The 19,320-nt window shown below is 37.6% G+C and overlaps 1 protein-coding gene across 7 annotated transcripts in view; it reads left to right on the top strand.

The window, feature by feature from the left end:
- The window catches only part of ARHGAP28 (Rho GTPase activating protein 28), a 226,245-nt gene that overhangs the window by 189,789 nt on the left and 17,136 nt on the right, over window positions 1-19,320 (top strand). For all 7 annotated transcript variants that reach the window (XM_047827012.1, XM_047827011.1, XM_047827008.1 and 4 more), the window contains 4 exons: window positions 2,922-3,084; window positions 9,156-9,238; window positions 11,822-12,019; window positions 12,369-12,482. In XM_047827012.1, the coding sequence (XP_047682968.1) occupies window positions 2,922-3,084; window positions 9,156-9,238; window positions 11,822-12,019; window positions 12,369-12,482 (558 nt within the window). The remainder of the gene's footprint in view (window positions 1-2,921; window positions 3,085-9,155; window positions 9,239-11,821; window positions 12,020-12,368; window positions 12,483-19,320) is intronic.

The following is a 19,320-nucleotide window of genomic DNA, read 5'->3' as shown; positions in this document are numbered from 1 at the left end:
AAGGAAGAGAGGACATTCTTTCTCTCAGTTTTGTTTTAAACTAGCCATCCAGACAAGATGAAGAGATACTATGACCCAAATAACTGCATATGCATGGGCTTCCCATAGTAATAGTACTAAAGGTTATTACAGACCAACAGGAAGGGGGAGTTATGAACAGCCAGCATTTATTGAGTGCTTACTGTGTGGCGGGCCCTCTCCCCTGAGCTTTACGTTGTATGATCTGATTTAATCTGTGAAATCATTTCAATATCCCTATTACACAGAAATGTGGGGCACAGGCCTTAGAATTAGTCAGTTGTAGAACTGGGAGGAAAACCTAAAGAGTCTGGTCATAGATCCTGTTCTTGGTTCTGGAGCCATGTTGCCTCTTAAGCCGCAGGGAACAGCTGACAGGTTAGAATGGTAGTCACGTTACGTTTCAGACAGCTTCCTACAGCAGAGGGACGTGGGAGATGAATTTGAATTATTCTGTTCACGCTGGTGCTTCCTGTCTCCTTGAAATCTGTTTCCCCTTTGCTTTGTGTGGCAGTGGCACCAAGCAATGGATGGAAGTCATTTGCTGCTTTCCCTGGCCTTGTTAACACCACCACCATCTACCCATGACGCAGGCTCACAATCAGAGTCATCTTGGACTGTTAAGTTTCCTCTGAATAACCCATCACTGATTCTTGAGAATTTTCTCTCTCAGGTATTTCTTCAGTGCCACCTCTCCTTTCTGTCTTCTGGCTGCTTATCCAGGTTAGTCCTCCATTTTCCAGAAATGGTGCCATGGCCCAGTAGTTAGTCTCCTTGCTTCTAGTCCATTCCCCAGTCAGCACCAAGCTCTATTTTCCTCCAAATCACTTTCCCATCTGGTTGTCAGAAAAGATAAATCTCACCTTGTTGTTCTCTTGCTCGGACATGTTCCTTGTTGCCTCATGGCCCATGGAATAAAGTTCAGTCCCCTGAGGGTCGGCTCTGGATTGCCCCCCAGCCTCAACTCTCTCTCTCTCCTCCTTGCCCGTGATGCTTCAGCAACACTGAACTAATTGGAGTTCCCCAAACACAGTGGGTCTCCTTGCATGTGAACCACCACTAGAGCGCTTTCTGCTGTCTTGGAGTATCCTTCTGTTTCTTCTTCCCCTGACAAGCTCCTCAGACTCGAGAGCTGGCCTGAGAAGAGTTAGATTCTCCTCTATCATGGCTGTAGTGCATCTAGTATGTGCTCTGAGTTACATCGTGAACTCACAAGACAGTCCCATTCACTGGACCACAAGATGCCCAAAGGCAGAGAATGGATCTCATGCATCCTCCTCTTACCAGAGCCCAGTCTATTCTCTACTTCTTTTATTCTAGGAAAGCCTTTATATGTATGTTTCAGTGCTTTACAGAGTGTATTTATCAGCAAAACATTGCTTTATTTGCTCTATTATTCCTATTAGATTGAAAGCTTCTCAAGGACAAGAAAAAAAATCTCTTGCTGTCATTAGTAAGGGCTAGAGGGTGGCTTGGAATCATGTCTGTCTCTGTAAGGAATGTGTCCTGCCAGAGTGTCCCCAGTGTTGCGGGCTCGGGGAACGATGAGAGCATTAGTGTCTGGGCTGGTTAATGAGCAGCAACTTGGTTGGGAAAGGTCGGATGCGCAGACTGACTCTGACTGTGTGTGACTCAAAGCACTCAGTAAATAAAGCAGAGGGCTCAAAGAAACTGAGGGTTTTCAAAATTCTCTCTTTGGAGTAGTGTCAGTTGGGGAACTGACCACAACTACCTAGTATTAATAGGCAAACTCTGTATGTAGTTCAAGGGGGTTAGTAGGATATGAGTTGGGCTTTGAAAAAGAATCGTGGAGAATGGTGGCACTGATAATCAAATGAATCATAAGAAAAATGTATAACCCAACTAAAACTTAGGGAGGCTTAGTAATTTTTTTAAAGTATTTACACAGTGTTCCAAACCTTATGAAGGATTGGGCAAGCATGCAAACATGTGGAAGACATGGCTTAAAACTTCACTGTAACTGCTCCAGGATGATGTCATTGATTTGCATGTTGCAGTGAGGTCAGAGTTCCTTTATTGGGATATTTTTTGTTCTGCATGAGAACTAGTTGAGAGGCATACATTCTTGTTCTAATTTAGAAGTAGATGACAAGGATGGCAGAAAGAAGAGATTATGACCAAAAAAAGGGTAGTGAAGGCTTTGTCAAATCAGTACATTTATCCTGTGGGGATAGGTGATATTCTGCCAAAACCACAGAAACAAAAAACTTGAGAGAGAGAGAGAGAGAGTGAGAGACTGTACGTGCACACATGTGTGCATGGGGGAGGGACAGAGAGAGAGGGAGAGAGAGAATCCCAAGCACGCCCTATACTGTCAGCACAGAGCCCGACATGGGGTTCTGTCTCACAAACCATGAGATCATGACCTGAGCTGAAATCAAGAGCCAGATGCTTCATCGACTGAGCCACCCAAGGGTCCCAAGATTAACCTTATTCTTTTCTTTTTTTTAAATGTTTATTTATTTCTGGGAGAGAGAGAGCGAGCAAGTGGAGGAAGGGAAGAGAGAGAGACACACACACACACACACAGAATTCAAAGCAGACTTCAGGCTCTGAGCTGTTAGCACAGAGCTTGACGCAGGGCTCAAAACCACAAACCATGAGATCATGACCTGAGCCAAAGTTGGGTGCTTAACCGACTGAGCCACCCGGGCGCCCCATATTAACATTATTCTTAAAAGGTTTTAGAAGAATTCATTCAGAAATAGCTATTTCAATTCATTAATTATGTTGAAAAAGTAAGGCTTTGGAGATGTTGGCTTTTCAGTCTGTTTACAAAAATAATTTATGTAATGACAGTTTTTATAAGGGAGAAAGGGGTCAGGTGGTAAAAAAAAAAAAAAAAAACGCCTTGAATGTTGACTGTTTTTCTTGATTTTCAGCAATACCGTGAAGAACTGGATGCCAAGTTTAATTCTGATAAATTTAAATGGGACAGAATGTGCCATAGAGAAGCTGCAGTAATGTTGAAAGCATTTTTCAGAGAACTACCCACCTCTCTCTTCCCCGTGGAATATATACCTGCCTTCATCACTCTAATGGAAAGTAGGTAGAAGAAGTTAAGTGTGAATGGACTAACATATCAGGTCAATAAAGTGCCACAGAGCAGAAGAAAAATGCATAATCACATGTGGTTGTAAATGTACAGATTTGCTATTTCCTGGAAGTACTTAGTGAAGTATTGAGTTCGATGGTAGACAGTCATCTCTTTTCATATTTATATATTAAGTTTGGTAGATAAAAGTTAGAGGGTTTTGTAATTGTTAAAAGAGAAGATGTTGAGAGTCAGGCTCTTGAGATTTGAATTTGTGCTCAGCCATCTGTTAGCCATGTAATCAACCTTTCTCAGCTTCATTGCTGTACCTACAAATTACGTATAATAATTGCTTGTCAGGGTTGATATGGTTATTGAATGAAGACATCTAGAATTGTGCCTCATGTGTAATAGTCCTTCCAAATATAGAAGGTCTCTCCCTTCTTTAAATCTGAAGTCCTGGGTTTGATGATGTGTAACACACAATATAGGCTACACAGAAGATGTTTTGTCTCTGAAAATTACAATATCACTATAGTGTTTTTGAAAATTACAGTCCCCTAGATTAGGCCTTAAGTGAGGAACTTGGATAAAAGCATGGAAACTGGAAAGTGTGTGTTGTATTTGGCAGTGAGGGAATAATTTGGCATGGTTTCAGCCTCAGGGTTGACTATTATAGAGATGTGACAAAAGAGAAATTTAGGAAAGTAGAATGGGGCTACATGATGGGGGCTTTGCCTGCTAACCTGAGGAACTCGGGGGTCACAAGCCTAACTGTGTACAAACCTTAAATAAATGGCAATTCCACATGGACAGAAAACACCAGAGACAAACAGAAAGGACACACCCCATATAAAGAGGTTGGCCACTGCTCAACTCTAGATAATGGTTACCATGCGGGAGTGAGAGCCAAAATCCACACTTTAATGGGGAAACTGTTAATTTGAAAATATCAGCCACAGATTCAAATGTGAAAACACTGTGTGAGCCTAACAAATGATATCTATATCTGCCAGTTTACAGCTTTCTGCAGGTTTACCAGAAGTATAAAATCCTTAAAACCACCAGAAAGAAAATAATGGCCAGGTTCTAATTTTTATGACAAAACTTGTCCTAAATATTAATAGGTTCTAAGTCTGTAAAAATTTTAACTAAACCAGATTCATAATATAATCCTTTGGGTCTTCATAGAAGAGAATATGATAGGCAAGGCAGGTTTTTTTCTTAAGCTTTAATTCACATGCCATCTGTGACCAGTATCTCTTTTCTTCGTATGAGGTAGTGTTTTGTTTTATGAGAGAAACTCTCAAAGAGCTTCATTCTTTTTGTATTTCAGATACTCTGTTTTGTCAGTTGTAGAGTTTCTCGTTGGTGCTTTTTTAAAATTGAATTATAGTTAATACACAGTGTTATATTAGTTTCAGGTATACAGTGTAATTATTCAATAATTCCATACATTTTTCAGCACTCATCATGATAAGTGTACTCTTAATCCCCTTTGTATTTTTCATCCCTTCCCTGCCCACCTCCCTCTGGCAACCACCAGTTTATTTTCTATATTTAAGAGTCTGGTTTTTTGTTTGTCTCTCTTTTTCTGTGTTCATTTGTTTAGTTTCTTAAATTGCACATGAGTAAAATTATGTGACCCTTTTTTTCTCTGACTTATTTCACTTAGTATTATATCCTGTAGATCCATCCATGTTGTTGCAGATGTTAAGATTTTGTTTTTTTATGGCTGAATAATATTCCATTGTATGTACATATGTATATACATACCCACATGGTATACATCGAATGTGTATATACACATACATGCACACATCACATCTTCTTTATTTTATTTTATTTTTCACACCACATCTTCTTTATCCATTCATCCATCAGTGGATGCTGGGGTTGCTTCCCTGTCTTGGCTGTTGTAAATAATGCTGCAATAAACATAGGGGTGCATATATCTTTTCGAATTAGTGTTTTTATTAGTTGAATACTGGAATTATTGGATCATATGGTATTTACCTTTTCAATTTTTTTAGGACCCTTCATGCTGTTTTCCACAGTGCCTGTACCAGTTTGCATTCCCATCAATAGTGCACGAGGGTCCCTTTTCCTCCACATCCTTGCTAACACTTGTAATTTCTTGTGTTTTTTATTTTAGTCATTCTGACAGGTGAGGGTGATATCGCATTGTGGTTTTGATCTTCCATTTCCCTGATGATTACTGATGTTGAGCATCTTTTCATGTGTCTGTTGGCCATTTTTATGTCTGTATGTCTTCTTAAGGAAATGTCTATTCAGGTCCTCTGCCCATTTTTAAAATCAGATTATTTGGGGTTTGGGGGGGTTGGGTTATATAAGTTCTTTATATATTTTGAATACTAACCCCTTATCATATATACCATTTGTAAATATCTTCTCCCATTCAGTTGGTTGCCTTTTTGTTTTGTTGATGATTTTCTTCACTATGCAGAAGTATTTTATTTTGGTGTGGTCCCAATAGTTTAATATTGCTCGTTTCCCTTGCCTGTGGAGATATATCTAGAAAAGTGTTTCTATGGCTGATGTTAAGAGATTACTGCCTGTGCTTTCTTCTAGAATTTTTATGGATTCAGGTCTCACATTTAGGTCTTTAATCCATTTTGAGTTCATTTTTGTGTATAGTATAAGGCAGGGGTCTAGTTTCATTCTTTTTATGTGACTGTCCAGTTATCCCAGCACCATTTGTTGAAGAGATTATCTTTTCCTCATTGGATATTTTTGCCTCTTTTGTCATATTCTTGCCTCCTTTTTAAGTATTTTTTTTTTTAATGTTTATTTTTGAAGGAGATACAGATAGTGAGTAAAGGAGGGGCAGAGAGAGAAGGAAACACAGAATCCAAAGCAGGCTCCAGGCTCTGAGCTGTCAGCACAGAGCCCAACTCAGGGCTTGAACCCACGAACTGTGAGATCATGACCTGAGCCGAAGTCAGACACTCAACCGATTGAGCCACCCCGGTGCCCCTAAGTATTTTCTATTTATTTGCTGAGATGGCCTATCTTTTCATTCATTATCAGAATACTTTCCTTCACATCACTGAACATAGTTATGATAGATGCCTCGGAATCCTTGTCTGCTAATCCCCACAGATGTGGGTCATCTCAAGGTTGGTCTCTGTTGATTGTCTTTTCCCTTGAGAATGCACCACTCTTGCATGTCAAGTAAATTTAAACTGTATCCTGAACAGTGTAAATATTGTGTTTTGGAGACTCTGTGTTCCATAATTTCCCCAAAGAGTGAGGTTTGGAGTTCTGTTATGGTTTTTGTCATTTGTTTGTTTGTATTTAAGCCAACCATTTATTTCGACCCAAATTGAACTCAAATTGCCAGTGGTCTTTTGGAAGCAGCTCAACCATCAGTCTAGTTATTTAATCCTTACCTGTGCTACTCCATACATTCTTGGTTTAGGTCAGCCAGGACTTTATGCCAGAATCAGGGCCTTTGCCCATAATTTCCCAGTGGTTGTAGGCATCTTGAATCCTGTCTTTTAGCTGTTGAGGACAGAAAGACTGGAGTTTTCTTTTGGAGCTTTAGCTACCTCATGCAATACTGACTATAGCCTGACCTCAGACTAAAAGCTAGAGAAGTGGGAAACTCTGCCTGTGCCATTCTCTAATTCCAGGTGTCCAGTCTTCTGAATCTGCCTGCTTTTATTAACTCTCCACTGCCTTAGGGAGTTGTTTTTTGTATTTTGTCCAGCGTTTATAGTTCCCTTCAGGAGGATTGGTCAGGAAGGAGCTTACTTAGCCATACAGAAGCAAGAGTTCCTCCCTTCAGTTTATAAGCCCCCCAAAATAGGATTTTTTGCATAGTTTGCTCTCCTGGAAAATGGGCTGCAGAAGTATTATCTTTACTTTAATCTGTCGTGTATATACTAAATAATTTCGTTACAACAAAGTGGTGCCACAGAGGATTTTATTGTGTTTGTGGCTTCTTGGTATTATAAAATTATGCCAGATCTGGTCAGAGAATCCTATTAAGAAAGGTATACAAATACACTAGTTTCTGTAGCATCATTGTTCCCCATCTGACCGCAGCCAGTACACCTCATTGAAGGGAGAAAATCTGGAAAATATCCTGAAAAGGTTCACAGAGGAGTCCACGTTTCTTTGTATGACTTTGAAAGTGAAAAATACTATGTTGCAGTGATTGATTTGATAGCAGCCGACCCCGCAGGAAGCCCAGAGTTCTGGACTCCTACCAGCAGGGAAAATGGCCTTTTTGCTACCTTAGTGTAAGCTCTAGTTATAACGAGATTTTCTGAAGGAAGAAATTGTGGATACGTGTGTTTAAGCTGCCATTCTTTATTCTCTAAAATGGGGTTTGGAGAATGTAATCGTTGAGTGTAATTGCTTTCTCTTCCCAAACTTGGCCCCAAAATTGTCCACAAAATTAAAACACTAATAGTTCATCCATCAAGCGTTAGATGCTTTTATGAAAAGTTTAATAACTTCCTGGGAAAATAATCCTAACCAGGGTGCAGTAAATGAATTAACTACAAAACGGTTAACCACGAAATGGTGTAGGGGCAAGTTACCTAAATAAAATGAAAATAGATTATTTGCCAGTTTACAGAGTTTTAGTCTTAAAAGTATTTTCATAATTGCTCTGAAATTAGTAGAAATACAGAACCTGCAGCTGCATTTGTTGCTCCCCCAGCCAGCCAAAGAACACTTTTGGTTGCATGAGAAGATTAGCCTGCAGTTTATGCATTACAATAATGCCTTATGTGTCCCTCAGTGCTTTATACTGAGATATGCTCCTGATAGTTCCTATTAATCAGGTAAACTCACATCAGTGTACATTGGCCATTTTCAAAAACATCCTGAACCTGTGTCATTCTTGTTTACAAGTTTTACATAAATTTCCAAAAATCCACATGGGGATTATGCCAAGAGAATGATACAGCCCTATAATAATGTTCCCAACTGTTTGTCTGTTACATGATTATATACATTAGTCATCTGCTGCTAACTAGGATGTGCACCATCTCCTGTAACCCAGTAGCTTGTTACAAGAGTGTTTCCACTGCTGTAAAGCTGAGTAGCTTTACAGGCAGTTGACTACCTTTTATCCACTGAATATAAATAGATTTTCCTTCAACTTGAAAACTCTCCAGGGATGCTAGAACATAATGCTTCCCTTCAGGAACTCCCCACCAAGAGACCATTGTGAAGAGAATACAGAGAGACAAAGAAAAGCCTAGAATGCTCTGATATGCTCTACATTTTCAGCACAGCTGGTTGTGGATTATCCAGTTGTGGATGGAATCCCTAAAACTCTTTCCCTAAAACGGGGGAAAAAAGCCAGCTTTGAGAATACTCAAGTATGAATGCCAGCCCTCTGGCGCCATCTTCTGTCATTATCCAGGAATAAAATACTCAAGAATCTCTGGAGATCCAACTGTAGATCTAAAATAAGTGTCATTAATCATAATAAAAAGAACGGACACATACAGAGGTAACTATGTACAGGCATTGATGCAAACGCTGTACATACTCACTCATTTAGTCTTTGTAACAACCAAGTGAGGTAGGTATGACTACTCCCATTTTACAGATGGTAAAATAGTAGCAATGAGGGCTTAAATAGCCTGCCCAAGGTCATTCAGTAACTAAGTAGTAGATGCAGGATTTGAACCTGGTTCTAGAATCTGTGCTCCTAATAATTATACTTTGCTGCCTCATCATGTGGAAACAAGACTTACTTTCTGTTGACTTGAGCTTTTAAACCTTCTGTTTATAGCATACAAGTAAAGCAGGGCCACTGGAAGTACTTTGAAAAGGGAAATGTTATACAAATCTAGAATTATTTTGAGGCTCTCACTGGCCACCTGTCTCTACAGTGGCATCATGGGATGTGAAAAAGGAGCTGATAGACTGAGGCTCTTGTCCAGGTTAACAAATTTACATTGTTGGGCACAAAACCTGAGTCTTTACCACTGAAAGCTGTCAGGAGCCCTCCTGTGCCACCAGATGTTAGGAAGAAATGCTGTCAGAATGCTTCAGTGGTGTTCAAAATGTGTGGTTATTTCTGTTTTCTTGTTAGGAGGGCCTCCCATCAAAGTACAGTTTCAAGCTTTACACCTCATGGTCATGGCCCTGCCCGATGCCAACAGGGACACAGCTCAGGTATGTGGTATCAACCTCATGGTCTGTGATTGGCCCTTCTTAGAGAAAATGGTTCAGATGGAAAAATGGAACCCAGGATGACAACTGACTAAGCCAGCTCAGCACACTGCCAACTTATAATTGTCTTTGCGCATTCCCACTGGTGTTCTCCTGAGGAAGGCAGGAAAGAATGTAAATCCTGGAATCTTCTTTGAACATTTCAGTTCTATTCATTCAATCCATTAAGAGGTACTGAGTATCTGTCTAGTGCCCGGCACCAGGCTAGGGTTAGCAGGAGGAGAAGCACGTAATGCTAGAAGTAAATCAGACCATTATGTAAGCTGCAGAATATAAAACTGTATAAGCTGCTCACTCCAGTCTAGTGGTAAAAGATCCAAGGAGTGTACTCATGGAGGAAATTTGAAATCACTGATTTAAATGAAATTTGTAAAATGTTTGGGTCTTAAAGTTTACAAAAATAATTTAATTAAAGAATCCTAAGATCTTGGAATTTTGGAAATCACCTGATAGGGTCTCCTCATTTTACAGATTAGGAAAATTAGACTCAGAAAAATAATTTCTCCATTAATATATAATAGAACATGTAATCGATTCACACTCCATTATTCTCCCGAATATTCTTTGCTTTATTTCAGATTTATTTCTTTGCTGTATGTCGGCAAAAATCAAAAGGTCCTCTTGTTATTTTGTAATGATTCTGTATACAGTGGGAAATTTGTTATAAGTACAACAGGTGTTTGGAATCTTTGAAATGAAATTGAGTTAAGATGAGCTGGAAAGAGCCCGTAATTTTGAGGCCAGTAAACATAACACTTGAAAACAAAGGTGATTAGGTGATTCTTTCTGCTGCCTCTTATCAGACATTTCAATTTGGTGAGGACCTTTCCTCCTACATAATAAAAATATCTAGGTCAATTATAATGTATGTCAATTATATCATATCCTCAGCCCAAGGATGGGAATTGGATATGGCATGAGAATGTCTGTGTCTAATGTAATTCAATAATTTTTCAAAAGCTGGAAATTTATTAGCTTGTTTTTGGGGTTTGTGTTCAACAATGTTCTTTTATATATAAAGGGAAAAAAGGATGCATCTGCTATCAGATATTTTGTTCAGAAACAAGTAATTCGATACTTTTCTAACAAGATCCTCAAAAACATCATGGGACTGGTGAAGAGGTTACACACACACACACACACACACACACACATTTTTTCCCACTCTACAGTGTGACTGGATCTAGGATTGAAGCTGGTGTGGTAGAAGGTCAAGAGCTCTGACTCAAGAATTAGATTTCCTCAGGTCAAATCCTGGCTTTGCCACTTACTTAATGCACACTGGGTGAAGCTACTTTAATTTTTTCATTAGCTTCCTCATCTGTCAAACAGAATTAATAATAGTACCCACTTCACAGGGTTTGTAATGATGACAAAGTCAGTGATATACATGAAGTATTAAGAATAATGCTTGGCTCACAATCAACCCTCAAATTAATGTTAACTATTAATTACTATTATGTGCTACCCATTTTCTCATTAAGAATACTACAACAGATTCAAACTTGAAAAACTAAAGAATATCTTTTATTCTCTTTTCTTTCTTTTTTAAAGATTTCAGCCCTCTTGGTGAATTTCAGAAGGTTCTGATAAGTATCTGTACTTTGGTGGCTTAGCCAAACTTTAAGCTTTCTCAAATCTCCCCCTCTCTCTCTCTCTTTTTAAATGCCAAGAACAACTTCATGTAAGCATTTCCCTTTGGTCTGCTGAAGATTTGAAAACTGAAAAGCATGGAAAAATGACCCCCAGAAAGTAAAATTTTTTAATTTTTCAATTGAGCTTACATTTGTACTGACTAATGAGATACACATTTTTTTTTAATGGGTTTTCCTTTCCCAAGGAAACAGTAAATAGTTTTCAATGACAATGCTTTAAATTAAGGTGTTTTTAGGGGTTCTGGGTGGCTCAGTCGGTTAAGCATCCAACTTCGCTTGGGCTCAGGTCATGATCTCACAGTTCATGGGTTCGAGCCCCACATCGGGCTCTGTGCTGACAGCTCAGAGCCTGAAGCCTGCTTCAGATTCTGTGTCTCCCTCTCTCTCTGCCCCTCCCCTGCTCATTCTCTCTCACTGCCTCTCAAAAATAAATAAACATTAATTTTTATTTTAATTAAGGTGTTTTTAAGGATTCCTTTTCTTCCTTCATAACAAAACTTCACTTCATGTTTATTTGAATTGCAGTGTTTCCTCTTCCCGGTTTTACTACATAACTTTAATATTTGTCAACCTCATTTTGGATAAAGAAAATAAAACAATGCAAACTTTTACTTATAGAGACTCCAATATAATAAACTCTATAAAAATGGAATACTTTCATGAAGCAGACAATTGAATGAACAGTTCACATATCTCATTAGCACTTTTAAGTAATAAAGGGGACAGCATTACACATTTAGTCATGCTATATAGCCATGCTGTAGTTCTGACAGTTTTCTAGAGGGCACCATGAATGGGTATAGAAATGAATGACAGCACCTAGTGGTGCCTTTTGATAATCTACAATAGTGTGACTGCCGTTTCTTGCTAGGCCCTCATGACATTCTTCAATAAAGTGATTGCCAACGAATCAAAAAACCGAATGAGTGTATGGAACATTTCTACTGTAATGGCACCAAACCTTTTCTTCAGTCGAAGCAAACATTCTGATTATGAAGAACTACAGTTAGCAAACACTGCAGCCCACATCATCCGCCTAATGCTTAAATACCAAAAGATTCTGTGGAAGGTGAGTAACGGTGTGATGACTGTGATGTTTTCTTTGGAAGTCCACCAGCACCCAGGAAATGTAAAGACTCCACGAGCGAGCGATACCCTTAGTCACAGGAGGAAATATGAGAAGATCATCCCAGGCTGCCTGTGGCATCTTTGTAAATACTTTCATGACTGTTCCTGAATATGTTTCCCCTCTTAGACAGGAGTGCTTCTCATTTTCTCTAATATGTAAAGACAAATGCCACAGTCTGTTTCCAGGATACTGAGTGGCCAGAAGGAGTTACCATAACTGAAGATGGAGTCTACCGGGGAGTTTTAATCCAAACACTTTCCTTTCGATTCAAGTAGTGTTTCTTCTCCAGGTTCCATCTTTCCTAATCATGCAAGTCAGAAGAATGAACGAAGCTACGATGCTGTTAAAGAAGCAGCTCCCAAGTGTCAGAAAGCTGCTGAGGAGGAAGACCATAGAACGAGAGGTAATGGCAAGAAACTAAGGGCGCAAATGTTGTTACTGCCCAGGTTTTTATTCCTCAAAGCATAACACAAAGTAGCTTGTAATTTATAACCAAAATATTCTCACAAAATATCAGTCTTGTGACCATAAACATTATGGAAATGGTGTTCATAACAGAGTACTGTGGTCTTTCCATTTTGTTGAAATATGTGCTTCTGGTTTAAGTTCTTGAAATAGGTCTATCTGGAAGATTATTTAATACTCTGTGAAGTACTTAAGTCTAAAATGGTTCTCACAAAAGATAAAAGTCAACCTTTTAGTCCCGTGTGAACTAGAATTAGGGCATTCCAGTATCTAGTATGTCTAATAAATAGAGAACGATTTCTTTAGTGATTGGATAATAAAAGAATATTTAGTCTTTAAGATTAGTCTTTAATCTTCATTGCATTTCAAAGAATTTTTGCTTTAGCATAGTTTGTGTAACAGATAAACAACTGTATTGAAATACAATCCTCATATCATACAGTTTTTTATTTAAAGTGTAAAATTCAATAGTTTTTAGTATATTCACAGATATGTGAAATCATCAATGCAATCAACCTTAGAACATTTCATCACCTGGAAAAAAATACCATACCCTTTGGCTATCATCGCCCTAGGCACACCTCTACCATTTCCTCCTGCCAGTCCTAAGCAACAGCTTATCCACTTTCTGTCTCTATAGAGTTCCCTATTTGGGACTTTTAATGAATTGAGTCATATAATATGTGGTCTTCTGTGACTGGTATATTTTCTTTAGCATTATATTTCATGGTTCATCCATGTACCATGGCCAAACAGTATTCCATTATATGGATTTCCACATATCTTTTTATCCATTCATTTATTGATGGACACTTGGGTTGATTATACTGTTGGCTTATTATGAATAATGCTGCTACAAACATTTATAAGTTTATATGTGGACATATGTTTTTACTTCTCTTGGGTGTATGCTGGGTAATAAAGCAGCTCTATGTTGAGTCATCTGAGGAACTGCCAGACTGTTTTCCAAAGCAACTGCCCCATTTTTACATTTTCACCAGTAGTGTGTGAGGATTTAGATTTTTCCATATCCTCACAAAAACTTATTATCAGAAAGTTTTATTCTAGCCATCCTAGTGGCATAAAGTGGTACCTCATTGTGGTTTTGATTTTCATTTCCCTGAAAACTAATGATGTTGAGCGTCTTTTCATGTGCCTGTTGGCCATTTATGGATCTTCCTTGGAGAAATGTCTATTTAGCTTCTTCCCCAATTTTTGATTCGGTTGTCCTTTTACTATTAAGTTGTAGGGGTTCTTCATATATTCTAGATACAAGTCCCTTATCAGATGTATGATTGGAAAATATTATTTCCCCTTCCGTGGGTTGCCTTCTCAATTTCTTGTTTGTGTCCCTTGATGCACAAAGGTTTTTAGTCATGGATGAAGTATAATTTATCTACTATTTCTTTTGATGGTCATGTTTTTGTTGTCATATCAAACAATCCTTTGTCAAGTCTAAGGTCATGAAGATTTGAACTCTTTGTGTTCTTCCAGGAATTTTCTAGTTTTAGTTCTTACGTTTACATCTTGCTTCCATTTTGAGTTATTTGTAGTATGTAATATGAAGTAGGAGTATACAAGTTCTTTCTTTTGCATGTAGCTATCCAGTATCTCAGCATCTTTTATTAAAAAGACGAATCTTTCCCCCAACAAATGGTCTTGACGCTATTGTTGAAAATTGACCATAGATGTAGTAGTTATTTCCAGACTCTTACTTCTGTTACATTTATCTATATGTCTCTCCTTATGCCAACAACACACTGTTTTGATTACTGTAGCTTTGTTTTAAGATTTGAAATTGAAAATTAAGAGTTCCAACTTTTTCTTTTAAATAAATTTTGTTATTTGGGGTCCCCTAATTTCCATATCAGGTTTAGGATCAGTTTTTTCATTTCTGGAAGAAAAAAACAACAGTAGTTGGGATTTTGATAGAGATTTCATTGAATATGTAGATAGATTTGGGAAATATTGCCATCTTAATAATATTACATTTTCCAGCCCATGAAAATGGGTTATCTTTCCATTTATTAGGTTTTCTATAATTTCTTTTAACAATGTTTTATGGTTTTCGATATATAAGTCTTACACTTTCTGGATTACATTTATTCCTAAGTATTTTATTCTTTTTGGTACTATTGCAAATGGAATTGTTTTCTTTTTCTGTTTTTAATGTTTATTTATTTTTGAGAGAGAGAGAGACAGAGCATGAGCAGGGGAGGGGCAGAGAGAGAAGGAGACACAGAATCTGCAGCAGGCTCCAGTCTCTGAGCTGTCAGCATAGAGCTCAATGCCGGGCTTGAACCCACAAACTGCGAGATCATGACCTGAGCCGAAGTCGGACACTTAACTGAGCCACCGAGGTGTCCTTGGAATTGTTTTTCTTAATTTCATTTTAGGATGGCTAATTGTTTGTGTGTGGAAATACAACAGATATTTGTATATTGATCTTGTATTCTGCAGTTTTGCTAAACTCATTTACTGGCTCTAAAAGTTTGGTTTTATGTGTATTAATTCTTTAGGATTTCTACATATAAGGTCATGTTATCTGTGAATAGAGATAATTTTCCTTCTTTCTTCTCAGTCTTTGTGCCTTTTATTTTTCTTGCTTGATTATCCCGGCTAGAACTCTGGTAGAATATTAAATAAGAAGGCAAGAGCAGAGATCATTGTTTTGTTTCTGATCTTAAGGGGAAAGCCCAGTCTTTCATCATTAAGTATGATTTGTATGTGGGTTTTTCATAGATTGCCCTTATTGGTTTGAGAAAATTCCATTCTTTTTTTTTCTTACATTTTTAAAATTCAATTTATGTAAATTTAAAAAACAAAAAACAGTTCACCCATTTCTCCTTCTTGTACCCCATTCCCCACCTCAGCAACTACCAATCCATTCTCTGTATCTATGAACTAGAGATTCCAAATGTAAGAGAGATCATACAGTATTTGTCTTTCTCTGTCTGACTTATCTCACTTAGCATGATGCCCTCAAAATCTTGCCATTTGTGGTAACATGGATGGGCTTCAAGAAAACTCTGTTCTTAATTTGTTGGGTGTTTTTACCATCAAAATGTGTTCGATTTTGTCAAATGCTTCTTCTTCATCTGTTGAGATGATCATTGGGTTTTTTCTCTTCATTCTATTAATATGATGTATTACACTTATTGGTTTTCATTTATTGAACTAATCCTGCGTTCTTGGGTTAAATCCTACTTGGTCAAGGTATACAGTCCTTTTAATATGCTACTAGACAGGTTGCTTGAGGATTTTTACATCAACATTCATAAGGGATCTTCATCTATAGTTTTAATTTCTTGTCGTGTCTTTGTCTGACTTTGGTATCAGGGAAATACTAGCCTTTAGAATGAGTTAGGAAGTGCTCCATCTTCTATTTTTTTCAATTTTTAAAAAATATTTATTTAAAAAAATTTAATGTTTATTTTTGAGAGAGAAAGAGACAGAGCACAAGCGGGGGAAGGGCAGAGAGAGAGGGAGACACAGAATCTGAAGCAGGCTCCAGGCTCTGAGCTGTCAGCACAGAGCCCATAGTGGGGCTTGAACTAACAAGCTGTGAGATCATGACCTGAGCCGAAGTCAGCCATTAAACAAGTGAGCCACCCAGGCGCCCCCCCTGCCCCCCCCACCTTCTGTTTTTTAGAAGAGTTTAAGAATGAATGATTGGTGTTACAGTAGAACCTACCAGTGAAAACATCTGGTCCTGGACTTTTCTTTGTAGGAATTTTTTTGAGTACTGACTCAATCTTTTTACTTGCTATAACTCTATTCAGATTTACTATTTCTTCTTGAGCCAGTATTGAGAGTTTGTGTGTTTCTAGGATTTTGTCTATTTCATCCACATTATCTAATTTGTTGGCATATAATTTATTAGCATCTAAGTTGTTCATGGTGTTCCCTTATAATTCTTTTTATTTCTGTAAAGTTGGTGGTAATGTCCCTGCTTATATGCTGGAGTAATAATTTGAATCTTCATTCTTTTTTACACCATCAGTCTAGCTAAAGGGTTGTCCATTTTATTGACTTGTTTTTAAGGGTCAACTTTTGTTCCATTGATTTTCTTGTTTTTCTATTCTCTATTCCTTATTAAAATTCTGATCTTTATTATTTATTTTCTTAAGCTTGTTTGAGTTTAGTTGTCCTTTTTCTTTAGTTTTTTACTATAGAAAGTTAGATTATTGACTTGAGCTCTTTCTTTTTCAGTGTAGACATTTACATCTATAAATATTCCTCTGAGAACTACTCTCGTTCTATCCAATATGTTTTGGTATATTGTGTATCATTTTTGTCCGTCTCAAAGTACTTTCTAATTTTCCTTTGACCCATTCATTATTTAAGAGTACGGTATAGTTTCCACACATTTGTGAATTTCCTAGATTACCTTCTGTTACTGAATTCTAATTTAATTCCATTGTGGGTGGAGAATATACTTTATATTAATTTGGTATTTTTAAATTCACTGAGATTTATGGCCTGAAAAACATTTTGTCTATCCTGAAAACTGTTCTACGTGTACTTTAGAAAAACAGATTCTGCTGTTGCTAGTGTTCTATAGATGTCTGTTATGTCTAGATGAAGGTTTCTGTTTTCTTTCTGATCTTATGCCTAGTTCTTCTGTTATTGAAAGTGAGGTATTGAAGTCTCTAGCTGTTGCAGAACTATTTATCCTTTGAATTCTTTGTGGGTTTTTTTTTTTGCTGTATGTTTTATATGATTTTTGTTCCACAATTCCTCCATTACTGCCTTCATTTGTGTATAAGTGTTTCCTAATATACCACTTTAACTATTTTACTATATATTTTTGTTGAAAGAAACAATTATTTCTTCTACTACACATTTTTGAATTATCTCCTGAGTGGTTGCCTTGGGAATTACAAGTACCATTTTAATTTGTAGCAATCTAGTTCATATTAATTTCACCTTCAATTCAATAGTATATAAATACTCTCCCTAGAGACTTCCATATCTCCTACATTATGCTGCTTTTGCCACAAGTTGCATGTTTACAAATTGTGTGCCCATCAACACAGATTTATAATTATTGCTTTATGCACTTTTCTTTTAAATTAGATAGAAAAATATTGGAGTTTTTAAAAATACATTAATGCTTCCTTTTATATTTACCTACCTAGTTTTCTTTACTGGTGTTCTTTATTTCTTCACACGGATTCAAGTTACTATCTAGTGTTCCTTAATCTCAGCCTGAAGGACTGATTATCTTAACATTTCTTTTAGGGCAGGACTACTAGGAATGCTTTTATTTATCTTTGAATGTCTTAATTTCTTCTTCATTTTTGATTGTTTAGTTTTTATTTAATAATCATAAACTTAACTTTGTAAATCAGCTTGACTTAGAGGGGGATAAGGAAAATATGGAAGCTAAAGAACTGTGTCAAGAGCACAAAGATCATAGGCTCTTTTAAGCAGATGGGGTTAAGGGGTGCTCTTCTGAGCTACAGAAGGAATGGTCTGGTGGTTCAGACAAAACATAAGTCAGATTTATTAGATGTGCCTATAGTCAACAGTGGTGATGTTTTTGCTGGTGTTGCCATTCCTGGACCCACAGTGCTCTGGGACTTCCACAGAGTTCATGCCCTCTTCCACCTTATGCTTGCCACTCATTCTTCATGGTGCGGATGAAAAACTGGGAGCTGTTTGTGTTGGGTCCAGCATTTGCCATGGACAGGATGCCAGGACCAGTGTGCTTCAGGATAAAATTCTCATCATCAAATTTCTCCCCATAGGTAGACTTGCTGACAGTGCCATTATGGCATGGGAAGCCACCACGCTGGCACATAAATCCCAAAATAATCTGTGAAAGCTGGAACCTTTGTAACCTGATCTTTTCTCCCCAGTGCTCAGAGCATGAAAGTTTTCTGTTGAATTTGGAACAGCTCAAAGGAAAAACATTGCAACAGCAATATTAAAGAACATGGAGGGGTTGACCATGGGTGGGCAACACAGGCAGCTCTCGGGGGATGGTCGGGGGATGGCATCTAGAAGTCCTCTTCTTAATTTTTAAGTATTGTTTTGCCAGAGAAAATTTTGCTTGACAGCTTTTTTTTTTCTTTCAGCACTTTGAGTGTGTTATCCCATTGTCTTCTGACTTACGTGATTTCTGCTGGGAAATCACTGTTAATCTTACTGAAAATCTCTTGTGTGTGTTGAGCTGCTTTTCCCTTGCTGCTTTCAAGGTTCTTTGTCTTTTGGCAATTTGATGATGATGTATTTTCCTGTGGATCTCTTTGCATTTATCCAATTTGGAGTTTGTTGAGCTTTTTGAATCGATAGATGAATGTCTATCAGCAAATTTGGGGAGTTTTCAGCCATTATTATTTCAAATATTCTCTGCTCCTTTTCTTCTTCTGGGACTCTTAATTATGTATGTGTTGGTGCACTTCGTGGTGGATGTTATCCTATAATTCTTCTTAGGTTTTGTTTATTTTTTTCATTTTTAGTTCCTGTTCCACAGACTGGATAGTGTCAATGGACGTATCTTCAGATTTACTGATTTTTTACTTCTGCATCCTTAAATCTGCTGTTGAGCTCCTCTAGTGGATATTTTATTTCAGTTGGACTTTTCAGTCCAGAATTTCCATTTGATTCCTTATTTATAATTTCTGTTTGTTTTTTGATATTCCCAATCTGGTGAGATACGTTCCTTTCGTTCTTTAAACATGGTTTCCGTTAGTTCTTTGAACATATTTAAAATATCTGATTTAAAGGCTCTTTCTAGTAAGTCTATTGTCTGGGTTTCCTAAAGGAGT

Source organism: Prionailurus viverrinus, chromosome D3 (genome assembly GCF_022837055.1).
Source record: "Prionailurus viverrinus isolate Anna chromosome D3, UM_Priviv_1.0, whole genome shotgun sequence".
Lineage (NCBI taxonomy): Eukaryota > Metazoa > Chordata > Mammalia > Carnivora > Felidae > Prionailurus > Prionailurus viverrinus.
Note: the sequence above shows the minus strand (reverse complement) of the source record. Positions and strands in the feature narration are given on the sequence as shown.